Source organism: Trachurus trachurus, assembly GCF_905171665.1.
Source record: "Trachurus trachurus genome assembly, chromosome: 4".
Classification (NCBI taxonomy): domain Eukaryota; kingdom Metazoa; phylum Chordata; class Actinopteri; order Carangiformes; family Carangidae; genus Trachurus; species Trachurus trachurus.
This window is the reverse complement of record NC_139898.1, coordinates 11,862,149-11,877,392: the sequence shown is the minus strand read 5'-3', so window position 1 is coordinate 11,877,392 and position 15,244 is coordinate 11,862,149. Positions and strand designations below refer to the sequence as shown.

Genomic DNA, 15,244 nt, shown 5'->3' with positions numbered 1-15,244 from the left:
GCAAACCAAGGGAGTATGTGGGAGATACGGAAAGAGAGTGCGTGATGTTATATTAGAGGTAAATTAGAATTATATGTTGTTTTAATAGCAGCGCAACGTCTGGTTTGTTATCGGGGGCATTCTTGGGTGTTTACACGAACCGCGCCGCTGTGTTGAAGTTGTTTCTGCCCAGAGAGGTAGCGCCAACAAGAGGAGCCCCGGATCAGTGGTTGGGATGTTGGCGGCGGAAACCCCATCTGTGGACGGACATTTGGCAGTATCGACTCCCCGCAGAAGAGGTAATGCTGATACAATATCTAACGTAATGGTCCTTACGGATGCTGCTAACAACTCACCAACATGTTTACTATTCCACAATCTCCTCTTTAGTATCTGGTGAGCACAACATAATGAAAAACTTAGTTTACAGGTAAACCAATCGCTTCTTCGCCCATAGTTGGACCATTAATCCCGTTTTTCCTAACGACATCACTTAATCTTTGCTATTGTCACTGCTGTGGCACAAATGGTGACCGGTTTGATGTGAAACTCGGCTGCTAACTACTCATATGTTGACGTTAGCTGTGTATCCATCAGGTCCTGGTTGCAGTCAGAGCTCAGTTTAGTCTATGGTCTGGCCTAGCAGATCACTGTTGGCACCATATTAACTTATACACCACAGGAGAGACTTATTGCTGCTAGACGTACGGTTAGGTTGAGGCTAAGGTAAGGGAAAAGATATCAACTGAGGAAACATAACGTACGTCGACATAACACTGTTGTTGTTTTGGAGGCTAGATAAACAGTGACGGTAGGTTAAAATATGTTATGGCTCTAAATACCAATGTTTGTTTAGTGGTCGTTCAAAGTGTCTTTTAACTTTATGGTGGGGTGCTTGCTCTGCTGCTAGCTCATAACTCCGCCCGTGGTGCTTAGCAAAGTTGCTAGTTTTGTGGGGTTAGCGCACAAGCTAGCCACGTTAGCACCGTTGACGTAGTTCACGTTAGCACCAAACATGAAAGCCGGCTTCATAGGTGAACCTCCGCGGCTGCTCATGTCGTCGCCTTATCCATAAATCCAAGCATCCGGTGGTCGTCACGCACAATGTTATAACTAGTCTCTGTTATTGTGCAAAGTTTTCACTGACTTATTGTTGTCAGACGGACAGCCTTTGCTTGACAGCCCCCCAGGGTGCGTACCGTGCCGGCTGGGGCTGCGGGCTGGGCCTGCTGCTGCACCGAGCAATACACCGGTTGGCGGGAGAGCAAACCAAACACTACCATTACACTCATTGTTGTGCCGTAACATCAGCATGTCGACACCCAGTTGTCATAAAAACTTTGAGAGATTCAATGCAACATCTTACAAAACATTAGTCCTGGACAGTTTTTTTTAGTCGACAATAGTTCACATCAACACGGGGAGATGAGGATTTAAGACACAGGACAGTGGCTGTTATAGCATGGGGTTATTTCAATAGCAAAGTCATGTAACGTTGCTGCAAGCGGGACATTAACAGAGAGAGAAGTTGTTAATGTGTAAAATGTGTGATCTTTACCGAGGTTATTTATTTCCAGTATAATTCAACTGAGTGCCATACTAAGAGGCTTTACTTGCAGCAACAGATGTTTTAAGTTATACCTGTCTTTTTAATCGGAGACAAATAAACTGATCAGTCAACATTTGTAAAAACTGTAATTTATTGCTATTCATTAGTCAAGTTTAGACTTGCATTATTTTGAAGTGAAATATTGATGTCAGGATGTTTTCTGATGTGCCTGTGCTTTTGTTATTTTCAGGTATGGATTGTAAGTCAAGTAACAATGCCAACAAGAAACTTGTACAAGGTAAAATCAAATACATTTTTATTGTCAATATTAAGACAAATATTACATCCACTCATTTAGATGATAATAATGATGCATATAGGTTAATGCTTTGATCTTATCCCAGGTTGAAGTATTTCCTTGTGAGTTCATTGTGCCTATTACTGATTGTTGCACCAGTAATTTCCCAATTTGGTCATTTTGATTCTTACCTTTGTTTGGTGATGTGTTTACATAGTATAAATGGAATGACCAAACTGCTAACCCTACTTACATACACACCATTTTGATAAATTAGGATTCATTTATGCTTTAGATGTTTCTACAAATATAACATGTTTGTATATTATAACTTTATTTTGTGGACAGATATCAATAACAATGGTTAGTGCTGGTGTTTTATTAACTTGTCCAATCTTTTTATTCTGCCTGCAGCTCGCCTCCCATTCAAGCGCCTCAATCCCGAACCGAAGGAGAACCAGCCGCCTAAACGCCCACGTGCTCCTGCCTGCCCTGAACCTTCAGACAAGGAGAGTGAAAATGAGTCTGCCACACTCCCTGTGCACAACGGACCACCTTTGGTTAATGGCCGTGGGCCCCTTGACGGCTTCCTGAGCCGAAGACGCCCCGTAGCCTCAGTCGAGAACACGGTCATTGATCTGACTGCGGAAAACAGTTTGTCTCCTCTAAAGTGCCTTGTTTCACCTGCTCCTGTCTCTCCCTGCCTCCCAAGAAAAGACAAGCACCAGGACAAAGCCAAAACTGCCTCCTCTGAGAAATCCAGCAACACTGATCACACTCCTAAATCACACACTTTAGACTGCGTCAACAATGATGGAGTCGAAGAGGCGGAGGAGGATAAAGATGGGGACGAGACATCTATCTCACAACTTGACACAACACAGGATTCTGACAGTGAGCCAGAGGAGCAGGACGAGTCAGGAAATGTTTCCAGTTTGGGAAATAAATCCATGCTGTCGGTTTCTTCAGTCAGTTCCATGTCTGAAAGCTCACCAGAGAAGTCCAAGACTGATGACCCTACACCTACTATTACACCTACAGTATGCAGTATTGCTTTTTGTTTAATCCCACAAAGGATTGTGTAAAAGTAGCCAGCTATCTCACAAAATGAATTCCTGAGACTTCCTAAAGAATATGTTTGAGATAATGTTTTCACTTTGACGCATTACGGCATCATAAAGTGTAGTCTTCGCTAAACAGTCTCTTATTCAGTAGATATTTTGATCAGAGCTGCCTTTCAACAAAGAATACATAGCATTTTTTTTTATCTATAATTCATGATTTTTTCCCCTCTCACTGATTTTTAACATGCTGTGTGTATACTGACATGATCAAATAGATGTTAATTTGGACAGATACTACTTCTGATACATAACGTCATTTTTTTGCAAGTTCATTCAGATGTTTGGCTAATATTTCTTTCTAGAATATTTTGATTGTTATTTTGTATTAAATACTGTACAACAGACATACAACCAGTACAATCTCAGTCGAGGGTATTTTACAGCATACATTTTAGAGCAATATTTTGCTAATGTGTGAAAAGAAACTATGAAGTAGGTCAGATGTCAGACAAGGATGATCAGATTTGTTTTCCCCCTGTCACCTTATAGGAGCCAAAGACCACCCCCAAGATACCAGCAGATCAAAAGAAGATCAGACGCTCATTGAAGGTGAGCCTTCTAGTTTTCACTTTGAAAATATGGCTTCAAACATAACCTGGTTAATTATAGCTGCTGCGCAGCAATGGGTCGGGTCCGGGCTACTTTAGGGCAAATTTAGGCAATTCTGAGCAACAAACAGGAGAATAGGAAGACAAGACAGTTGACCTTATAATGTTCAATTTGCATCAGTTGAGGATTGAACCCACAACCTCGGGAACCAAAGACCGTTGTCTATCACACTGAGCTAATTGACAAGTGGCAGTTCAATAGTGGCTTCACAAATTGACTAAGCCATTCACTGTCGTGTAGGCAGATTTGAAACCACAGTAAAAAGAAAAATCAGTTTTTGAGGTAAAATAATGATATTTGTCAAACATCTACTATGAGTCTAAGATGTTAGGAGCCTTCGCGCATGGACCAGTCCAAGCTATTTGTTGTTTTTTTTTTAATTTAGAGGCTTGCTGTGATGCCACCATTAGGACAATTGTCTTGTGTTTCATATTGAGGTCAACTGACATTTTGATCTGTCATCATCACCATCACCCTTGCTGGGTCTCGAACTCACAACCTCTGACACCAAGAACCAGCTCCTAACTCGCTGAGCTAATTGGCTGGTAGTGAGACCTGCTGTGTAGCTTCATTTATCCACTCAGGGAGTCAGTGCCCAGGCAGCTGTTGTCAAGGCAGATTTCAGAAAGTCAGAAATTCTATTATCTAAACAAAAATCTGTTAATACATAAATTGCATTTAGACAGCAAAACAGCTTAAGGACATGTGACATTTTGATCCGTCATCATCATCATCATCAGCCTTGCTGGGTCTCGAACTCACAATCTCTGACACCAAGAACCAGCTCCTAACTCGCTGAGCTAATTAGCTGGTAGTGAGACCTGCTGTGTAGCTTCATTTATCCACTCAGGTGAGCCAGTGCCCGGGCAGCTGTTGTGATGAAATGGTCAAAATGTCAATAATTCAGTCATCTAAACAAAAATCTGATAATACATAAATTGCATCTTGACAGCATGGAAATGTTGGTGATTTGTTTTTAATGATAAGTGTTTTGCTTCATAAGAGAAAATCTGATGTTTATAAATTCCACTCTCACATTGACTGCAGTTGTTCCCATGAGAGCAGAATTCAAAATGTTCTCAAAAATTCAGTTTTTGAGTTAAAATTCTGATATTTGCCAAACTTCATCAACCATGACTCCAGAATATTGTCATTTTTTTTCAGGAAGATTGAAAATGTATTTATCAAGAATTTGATGGTATATGTTTACAGTACTGTTTGCAGTCAAACGTTTTCATGCACTGTAGGCTCAATTTTTGCTTAATCAAAAATCCGAGAAACAAGTTTTGTGGAGGACAGTCTGGAGATGCTCTGTAGCAAGTTTGGTGACAATTGAGCAAAAATTGTGGGAGGAGATACATTTTTAAAGTTTTACAGTTATTGAAAAAAACAGAGTGATGGACTTCATAATTTGTAATAAGTTTAAGTGGACAAAAGTTTCAGCAGTATTGAGGCTACATTGTGGTGAAGTTTCAACACTGTAGCATCTACCGTTGGTTTGGTAGGAATTTTTAAAGTTTTTAAATTTAAACGCTTATTGTGCCCCCCCTAGGAGGGGGGGGCACATGTCCTTGGAGTTGAGTGAATCTGACATGGGACTGAACCTTTGTGCAAAGTTTGGTGAGTTTTCGCCCATGGGAAGTATGACTTCCTTGGAAGAAGAAAGAAAGAAAGAAGAAGAAGAAGAAGAATTCCTAGGAATACAATAGTGTCCTGTCAGCTGCGCTGCCCGGACCCTAATTATGTTTTGTCTTTCTCCCTGACTTCATCATTTATTAAATTTGAGAAAAGCTGACTGAACTTTTGCAATTATAGAGTTTAGAAGAACAAGACGAGAGGCTTCGTTTGCGTCAGGAGAAGGAACGACAGAAGGAAGAGGCTAAAGCCGCAAAAGAGAAAAAGAAAGAAGAGGCTCGCAAACAAAAGGAGGAGCGAGAAAGGGAAAAACGGGAGAAAAAGGAAAAGGAGGAGCAAGAAAAACGAGAGAAAAAAGAGAAGGAAGAGAAAGAAAAGGCAGAGAAGTTAAAAGCAAAAGAAGAGCTTCGGAAGTCTAAGATGGAGTGAGTAATGCAAGCTGTTCAATTCATGTCCATTTGACATTTTTCAGTGCCATAAGTCTATGTTGGATAGCATTAGTTTCACACAGTTATTCATATTGGGGCACTTATCCGTCAGGGCCAAGATGGAAGAAAAACGGAAGAAAGAAGAGGAGAAGCGGATGAAGGAAGAGGAGAAACGGTTGAAAGAAGAGAAAGATGTAAGTTAATGTAGTGTTGTATGAGCTTTTCTATCATGCAAAAGTTTCTGATAAATCATTTCAAGGTTTAAGAAATTGGTTAACTCATTGCTTTATTGTTGCATTGAAATGAAGCCTTAAAATTAATGCAAATATTTGAAGACTTTCAAACCCTCTGTCTGGACAAAGGCATTGTTGGAAAAACCTTAGTACCTCTAATGTACTACGAGGTCAGAACTGTAATGCAGTTAAGTAGTAATGCACATACATGTTGCACTGCTGAGGACAAGTAGCAGACTGAAACCTCATGAAGCCGTTAATGAGATTAACTGGAGAAAAATTGAAAGAAATGCAAACACATTTGTGCAATTTCAACACATTGGTGGGAACTTTTGAAACAAAGCTGGTAGAAACTTTGTGAACTTGTAACTTGCTTAAATTGTAGATAAAACGCCACACAGGTTTTAGCTTCGAGTTAAACGTTTTGTGATTTCTTGTGACTTTTATGAAAGACAAATCTTTTTTTGTTCTATACCGTAATTAGAATGCTCAGACTTTTCAGCCACAATCGGAAAAATGAGGGTGTTCTAGGTAGATTTTACTGAATAACTGTTCATCAATGTATTTTTACAGCGTCTCAAAGCAGAGAAAGCAGAGATCACACGGTTTCTACAAAAATCCAAGATCCAGCAGGCACCAAAGGTACGTGGGTCACTCTCACACCTCAATGTGATACTGAATTTACTTGGGTTCCCATTTATTTTATTTTATTTACAAATATCTAGTCCAAATATACGTATATAGGATTCGTTTTTTGTTGAACATAACTTTTGTTTTATGTTTTTGAGTGTTCCTCCACATTCAAGCAATGGATTAGGGTTCTGAAAATGGTTCTTAACTATTGTAACCTACTGCACCAACATGGATTATGGGTAGGATTTTTCCACTAGTTGGTTTGGTATGCTCTTGACAGTACTTTAATGTGAGCAAAGATTTTTAGAATTTAAGGCGAGACACCCCAGGTGAATAGGGAAAAAAATTTAACTAACAGCTATTGCCATGAAACTTTCTATGTTTATTACTTACATTGAGACAATTATTTATATGTTTTCTTAAATATTATGCTTAAAGGGACAACGAGGAGTTTCTAATCGGTTATAAAAAAGTCTCACCTTAATGTGGATGAATCTCCGCTACCCACACTTGTTAATGGGCCCATTTTCGATAAATGTATCATTCTGTCTCTATCGTTATTTTGTTATTATTAGTGGTGGCGGAGATGCTGGTCGAGCCGACCAGCGTTTCTTTACTTTCAGTTTCGCAACGAGTCATGAGAATAACGTAGCTGAATCGCCGTTTATGGTCGGAACTACGGTGGTATGTGAACCTCTTTGAACCTCTGACTTTAATTCTTGATGAATGAAAACATGAGTCCGTCTTGCGCCGGTCAAAATAATTTTATGGTGCGCGCGGAGGCTCATAAATGTAGTGTGAAAACGCTTCGCTTTTCCAAAACTCCTCGTTGTCCCTTTAAATATGGAAATGAGACATTATCTAATTAAATATGCGTGAATTTGTGTACATTTCCAGACCCGAAATCTGAAGATTGGATAAAGCCACTTTCAAAATTCTTGTTTTATTTTGTTGACATATTAAAGTCAAAAGTTTTTACAGAGGGGATTTTGGATATCTCTTTTTATCACTCTGTAAATGAGAAAATACTGTCACCACCGCCCTGTTTTTAGGTATAAATTGTTGTATAAATCAGGCTGTGAATGATATATCAACAATCCCCTCTGTAAAAACCTTCAGAATATAGGCAGGAATACAACTGGAAGGTTTGGTGTCTGTAAGTGCTGCTGAACTGGAGATTTCGGGTCCAGAGTATAAGAAAAAGCTCATTTTGAGAAAACGGCCTTTAAAGATTCTATTGCAAAAATTCCACAAATTGGCTCTATGCACAGCTCTACTTCCTGAAGGCAGCTCCTTTATTTCCTGTCTTACATTATTGGACAAACTGATTAATCCAGGTGTGTCTGACCACTGTGACTACTCAGACACACCTTGATTAATCAGTTTGTCAGTAAATAAAAGAGCTGCCTTGAATTTAGAAAGTAGTGGAGCTGTGCATAGAGCCCATTGTTACTGGAAACAAGGGTGTCTGGTCACTGTGAATTCCAGGTGTGGGCCAGTAGGTCAGAGAAAATAAAATAAACAAACAAATAAGAAAAACACTTGAGGTGTAGTTGGGCTCGTCTGTAATATGACAACCAATGTTTTCAGTTTCTCTATGTCTGGCTAATCATCTCTGGCCCATGTCAGTGTCACATCCGTTTCACCTCTGTCACTGAGAAGTAAACTACTGCAGAACACGTGATTCTGAGGATCGATGTTAATTTTAAGCCCTGTACCAGCTCCGCTCAGTTCATTCAGACGTCTGATGTGTAAAAAAAAAAAAAAAAAAAAGCCACCGCTGTGTATCGCGCTGTCTCCGACGACGGCATCCAAACACTCGTTTTTTACGGATGACAGCTTCCGCGATGACGCACTTTGTAAAGGGATCTTATCGCACTGTGAGTTTCTGTGCTGTGTCTTTTGTTGTCTAGCAGGTGAGAGTTGCTGTTTTATTTTATGTGAGGATTTAAATCTACTTCCTTTCCCCATTTTTAAAAGTCCCTCCGCTGTTCAGAGCGATCACGTGATGCTTCTAAACGAATCACGCTGTCAGAAAACGACACCAGCCAATGAGACCCTCCCTCGTACTTTTACGATTCGTTGCTGGTACAAAGGAAATGGAATTACATTACATTTTTGGAACCGACAAATTAGTGCAGGAGAGAGAGAGGGAGAGATAGAGAGAGAGCTTCACAGCGATACCTGATGTGACAGGAGTCTGAACAGACGCGGCTCAGTAGCCGCGATAGAACGCTCAGTTCTGGTGAATTGAGGAGAAATCTACAGGCGACACCAGTCAAAGTGAAGTAAAATAAACACCCATAATGTGTATTTTAGACCATTTCTTTGTATTAGTCTGAAAGAAGACATGTTATGGAAGCAAAATAGCCCAAAATCTCAAAATTGATGAGTGCATGAAAAAACGATGTTTTTGCCTGCCGTGTCTCGCCTTAAGAGAAAAAACCATGGGGGTATAATTATCCATCCACATGAGGTATGCTTCAGATGGAAAACCACACTGACTACAAATGATTGACAACAATTGCTTTTGTTTCTTTGCTATTTCAGACGCTTGCAGCTGCATGTACGAAGTTTGCGCCATTTGAGATAAAGGAACACATGGCTCTAGCACCGCTGTGTCGGGTTCAGTGTGAGGAGTCTGTTTTGGAAGAACTGGACCGGTGTTTGGAGAACCCCGCCATAAACCGGGATGGACTGCAAGATTGGATTGGTCAAAAGCCACGCCGGTCAGGAGCCACCAACCCCAGGCCGACAGACACACTCAGGTAAGACTGGAGATGATGATGATCCTGATCTACATCCTTTCCCTCCCCCAAGGATGCTCCGTGTTAGTAACTTGAGTTTTTTTTATTATTTTTTTTGAAGTGAGATTCATTTTGTTTTTGCTGAATCTCAAAACTACATCACAGCCTGTTGCTGATTAAGGGAGTGTATAGATAAAGAAAATATCATTAAATCTACACGAATCCTTCAATAAAAAGCATTTGATCCACACAAGCCCTTAAAAAAAGAGTACCGTATTTTCCGGACTATATGTCGCACCGGAGTATTAGTTGCATCTGTCAAAAAATACGTCATGAAGAGGAAAAAAACATATACAAGTCGCACTGGTTTATAAGTTGCATTTATTTTTTTCATTTAATTAATAGCTGGGTCTCATAATGGCCGGGGCTTTGTTTACACGAAAGGCCGACACCAAATAGCCTACTACAGGCCGGGTCAAAAAAGAAAAAGAAAAAAACTCCGTCGCTTGGAGCAAACTGATGAGGATATGATCAGAAACTCTTTGTGGACTGTCTGTGAAGACTGACGGGAGTGAAGCCGACCTCTTTGCACTATCGGAGCCCGGTCGGGACCGGAGCAGAGACAGAAGACGGACCGCAGAACACGCTGTGAAAATACTCTTAATTGACTGGGAGTGAAGGGCTACGGCGCAACGGAGACAGAGATCCAGGTCCGACAGCGCAGTGAGGAAGATGAAGATGAGCTACTGAATGAGGAGGAATTTAGAAATAAAAGCCCCGCTTCCCTCTTGTGGTTATAGCGTATAGGCCAGGGGTACTCAAATACATTTGTCGAAGGGCCAGAATTTTTCTTAACAGACACCTTGGGGGCCGCACAATAGGCCAAGATTGAAATTAAATTCACCTTTTTCGTCTAATAATTTAAATATTTTTATTTTACTTGTAAGCACATCATTTTTATTTATACACTTCATGGTGTTTTGTATGACAGCCTATAAAATGAAAAATCTTGACATTATCATATCATCATTTACATATCATGCTGGAGCTTTACACTGCTGACTTGTATCCTCAGACATGCCCTGTGATTTTCAACTTAAATATGACCTGACCATCACAGGACATGTCTGACTCTGTTCTGAGGATACAAGTCATTGGTCCTGAAATGTGTGTTTCTCTTCTATAATACACATTCTACATCTCGGAGGCGAGGTCTTTCAACACATGGGCTTCCTTCACCTTTCAAACGAGGCAGAGCTCAGTGGGAAACAGTAGGAGAGACACAGGCCGATGGAACCGGGACACAACAGCGGGGGGGAAGCAGGTCGTGCAGCTGTGCGCCGCAGACGTGCACGGAAAAACAATCGCGTCTCATCAAATGCGCGCGGCTACGGCTTTTGAGTTGTGAGCGTGCATGACGCGCGGCTACATTGAATGGATTTGAGCGCGCGCAAAAGACGCTTCATCTGAACGGCCCCACATGCATGATGCACACACAGTTGAACCAAGACGGCGGTGAAAATCACCCACGGTCTCTGCAGACAGGCAGAGAACCCTGCAGTCCAGCCCGCTCCCCAAATTTTCACGCATGGTGATTTGGGTTCGTCTGCGTTTCTGTATCCCACTGCAGGGCCTCACAGGCACACACAAACACTCTGCACGTGTTTCCATGTCCCAACGCTTTGACTTACAGGCGCACGGAGCCCGAGAAATACAGTATACAGTAACATGTAAACTAGTAGAACTCAGTCGCGGGTCTGATTGGAAGGTTCGGCGGGCCGGATGCGGCCCGCGGTCCGCCTATTGAGTACCGTTGGTATAGGCTATATTTTTGATATATAAATCCAGGGTATCCGCGGGGTCTTGAAAAGTATTAAAGGGTAATAAATCAATTTTGGGAAAATTAAGACCCTTAAAAAGTATTAAAAAGTCTTTTCACGACTTTATAAAGTCTTAAATTTTGAAGGTATTTTTTCTGAATTAGCTGTCCAAGAGTTTGAGTCCTAAAAAACATTGTGAAAGTGTGTGAATTTATTCATTTTATTAAAAAACAAAGATGAACCGGTACATAAAAAAGAAAAGAAGATTGTTGTTTTTGTTTTTTTGAGAGTTGAGCAATGTTATTTTTGATAAACTTTGCCTTTGATTTATTATCCCAGCTTTTTTTGAATTCTGTTGTATCATAGTGGTCTATAGTCTTTATCACAAACTGAAACTGTTAAGTTAAAAGTGTCACTGATGTAAATGTTTACAGCTTGAAGTGGCCGTGAGGTATTAAAAAAATATTGATATGGTCTTGAAAAAGTCTTAAAAAGGTGTTAAAATTAACTTCAAGATTCCTGTATAAACCCTGAAATCGCTTCTGAATATAGGTCGCATGGCCAGCCAAACTAGGAAAAAAAACACGACTTATAGTCCGGAAAATACGGTAGTCGGATGCCTGTTTTATCCAACCAGTGGTGCAGAACTCAAAGACATTCCGTTTACTACCAAAGAGAAGTCTTTGGTTTTGTTTTAGATAAAGTTCCCTGTTTCTTTATGTTAATCATATATATCTAACTTCACCTCCTCTTTTGTGCACTTTCCACAGTGAGTGTGTAACAGTGGAGGGATCTAAACCAGATGGTGTGCCAGACCGTGAACGTTATGGACCCATGAAGCTTTTGCAGTTTCACCAGAACTACCGTCCAGCTTACTGGGGCACCTGGAGTAAGAAGAGTTCACAAATCTCACCTCGCTGTCCCCTCAGACGAGACAAGGTAAAACTATTTTGCGAAGGCATCTTTCTGTTCAGATTCTATATCAACTATGAACCCAGATCATATAGCAATGCTTTTCCAATCACTAATTTAGCTTTGATCGCTTACTACAGGATTTGTTGGACTACGAGGTGGACAGTGATGAAGAATGGGAGGAAGAGGAGCCAGGAGAGTCTCTGTCACATAGTGAAGGGGTAAGTTTCATTGGATGTTCATTGGTGTTACTTTTATTTTCACTTATCTTGTTGTGTCTTAGTGCCTTGTATTGTTACTTAGTTTACTATAGATGGTAAATGGTATCCTATATGACACTTGGACCATTTTCTTTTTTCACCAACCATTATAATCATCAAGTAATGAAGGAAAAAGGAGGGGATTGTATTTGTTGACTTGAGTCTTTGAACTCCTGATCATTTTCAGGAAGATGAAGAGGAAGGAGGTGAAGATGATGACAACGACGACGACGGCTTCTTTGTACCTCATGGCTACCTTTCAGATGATGAAGGGGCTCTGGAAGAGGAGGTATGAAGAGGAGTCGCAATATTGTTACCTTAATGTGAAACAGGTCTTTGGATGTTCTTGTTTCCAAATGCTTCCTGTTTGCACCGCTGTTAATACACATGTAATGTCCCAGGAGGGTGGAGACCTGGAGAAGCAGAAACTGCGTCAGAAGCTGAAAGCGAGGGAGTGGGATGAGCTGATGTCTACCAAGAAGAAGATGAAGGTGCTGGAGCCTGTGGTGAGGGGCTGCGTCTGGGATGGGGAAGGACCCGCTTCGGATCTCTTCCAGCCTTTTGCTGTGTGTCTGGTGGAACCTTTACCCAAGGCCGACACCAGCCTCAGCCCAGAGGAGCAGTCACAGAAGTCTCAGAGAGAAGCACAATGTAAGTGTGTGCCGAATGATTCACTTGGATATGTGGATGAATGTTGGGGGGGAAAAAAAAACCTTCAAGTGATGCACTGCCAGGAATAATTGTCTGACTCACTTACTGCAACCAAAGCCATTGTCGGTAGGAAATACCATATATCCCCAAAGGCAACTTTATCAATATTATGCAACAGTAATAACTCTATTGTATATTTTGTATATGATGGCACAACTTTGGTGAAGGTGAAATTTCAGCGCTACACTTCAATGTTGTTGTAATGTGTCATTGCACAAGGAATGGTATCAGAAACAGTGCTGTTTTCTATTTCCTGGTGTAATGACCCCACCACCTTACAATGACTTGCTTAAATGTTATCTGGACTGGCCAGTGTACATATACGTAGGTAGGTTTACATCTGATTGTTATTTCAGTTCTTATTTAAATTGATCTACTCTAAAAACAGTGTCATGCTCTGTCTCCTTCAGTACTCGGTCAGCTGCTACCTCTGCTGCATGGCAATCTCAACAGCAGCAAAGTGATCATCACTGAGTTTCAGGAGTTTTGTCGTCAGCAGACCTCGTCCTCATCATCACCTCCTGAACTGTCCAGCCCTCAGAGCCCAGCGGAAAACATCCCTACCAGGTGAAACAATATTTGCAGATTCTTAAAATTAGAATTTTTAATGGTACAGATCCTCCTGTACTGAAATAAATGTATATCCCAAAGTGTCTGTGACAACTAATTGTAAGATGTTTGCCTTTCCAAAAAGTTGTCACATCAAGATGTACAGATTTCATAGTTTTACATCAAAGTAATTTCTTTTCCACTCATTGTCATCAGAATACACCTGAGGCGTGTCATAAAGAAGAACGCTGTTTATGAGAAGCGCTCAACCTACAGACGCTGCTGCTGGTATGTGCAGGCAGAAGTCTTGTCCTCCTTTGGACAAGAAGCTCTTCCGGTGCCCTGCCAGTGGACCTACCTCACCAATGGAGCTCGAGAAGAGTCCCGTGAAGAACCCCACGCTGCCACAGGCTCTCAGGGAAACTCTCCTACCACACCTCAGACCTCCTCCACCGCCTCTTCGTCCTCCAACAAAAGAAAGAGCACAGGCAGCATGTCGATCACCAAGTTCATGAAGAAATGCACCGATCCTGAGCAGGTAGAGAAGTGTCCTTTAAACACTGCAGTTTTTTTTAATCTACAGTGATATTTTAGTTCTTTGTAGGTTAGTATGTGACCGGCGACCCATGTGGTCTTCAAAGAGATCGCATCCTATTGAAACTTAACTTCCATAAGTTTATTGTAGTGTAATACCATCTAAAAAAGTCTCACTTCTCTGCCCTTGCCAGACGGAAGCAATGGAGGCAGATGGTTTTCAAGCCGACACTGAGGATGACGATGAGGAGGACTGTGTCGTCATCTCCTCTCAAAGTGGTGAGTACAAAGAAATAATATAAAACGGTCATATTGGGGATCTCTTAATGTTTCTTTAACATTTTTACCATTTGGTCTTTTTGCATCATTGTATCATTGTAATTGTCACTCAGATCAGCTCTGAAAAAGGACATTTTGATCCACATAATCAGGTTTTACAGCTACAGCTAAATGCATACAGCTGTGCACATTATTTCTGACTACAGTTAAGCAGCTGTATTAAAGCTTTATTTGAAGAGTAAAATGTCCATAGTACAGCAATGACCAACTGTAGGTTGCTGAGTAGCAGACACATTTCCTAGTTCCGAATGTGCTGAGATGATCAGGGCATCAATTCATCTGAATGGATAATCCAATTTCTGTTGGGAAGTAAGTTCAAAACAAAAAGGATAACATGTTAACATCTAAGGACATTACCATGAACGGCCACCTAAGTGCAGTTTCAGCCAAGGGAAAGACAACCCAGTCTTTAGATGATAAGTTGATTGTTCTCATCTAGCTAGAGCTGTCAAGGAATTAGCTGAGCCTATGTTAGCAAACAGACTGATGGCATGAGGGAACTACGAGTCTGGAGTTTTATCTTATTTATTCAGTCCAGTAGAAATGTAAAAACAAATATTTCACATACCTCATATTTTTCAAACTGAAATCAATCAGACTTTAGAGAATTTCATTTTCTAAATGGATGTGTACATTTTTCGAAAAAGAAATCTCATAAAATGTTACTTTCTAGTCCCAAACAGAAAGAATTCCTCCAGCAAGGAAGAAAGCGCCATGGAAGTCACCCCCTCCGACACAGCAGCTCTCCCTGTGGCCAGCGCTGCTCCTACACTCGCCACTGCCTGAGCACAGGAAAGACCACCCCCACCCCCCTCAAGCAGGCTCCTCCTGTTTCCTCAGAAATTTCTGCTCCCTGGTTCTGAACTCTACAAGAGACAAACAAG

At 41.1% G+C, this 15,244-nt stretch overlaps 1 protein-coding gene across 2 annotated transcripts; it reads left to right on the top strand.

Moving 5' to 3' along the window:
* The first annotated feature begins 7 nt into the window (after positions 1-7).
* Positions 8-15,242, top strand: chaf1a (chromatin assembly factor 1, subunit A (p150)). 2 transcript variants are annotated; one of them, XM_083969669.1, is made up of 16 exons: positions 8-278; positions 1,779-1,826; positions 2,241-2,866; positions 3,440-3,499; positions 5,375-5,619; positions 5,735-5,816; positions 6,429-6,497; positions 9,039-9,256; positions 11,826-11,994; positions 12,108-12,188; positions 12,415-12,516; positions 12,632-12,878; positions 13,349-13,505; positions 13,704-14,025; positions 14,216-14,300; positions 15,034-15,242. In XM_083969669.1, the coding sequence occupies exons 1-16, from the start codon at positions 215-217 to the stop codon at positions 15,144-15,146; spliced, it is 2,688 nt and encodes an 895-aa protein (XP_083825795.1). In that variant the 5' UTR covers positions 8-214; the 3' UTR covers positions 15,147-15,242. The 2 variants fall into 2 exon arrangements, with proteins under 2 accessions (XP_083825795.1, XP_083825794.1); XM_083969668.1 differs by having other exon boundaries at positions 12,629-12,878.
* Positions 15,243-15,244: the final 2 nt, after the last annotated feature.

Bases quoted from the DNA above. Each gene is read 5' to 3' on its own strand.
- chaf1a (XM_083969668.1), top strand. From the start codon at position 215: ATGTTGGCGGCGGAAACCCCATCTGTGGACGGACATTTGGCAGTATCG. The intron at 13,506-13,703 runs GTGAAACAATAT...CATTGTCATCAG, and splicing joins GCGGAAAACATCCCTACCAG to AATACACCTGAGGCGTGTCA. The intron at 14,026-14,215 runs GTAGAGAAGTGT...TGCCCTTGCCAG, and splicing joins AATGCACCGATCCTGAGCAG to ACGGAAGCAATGGAGGCAGA.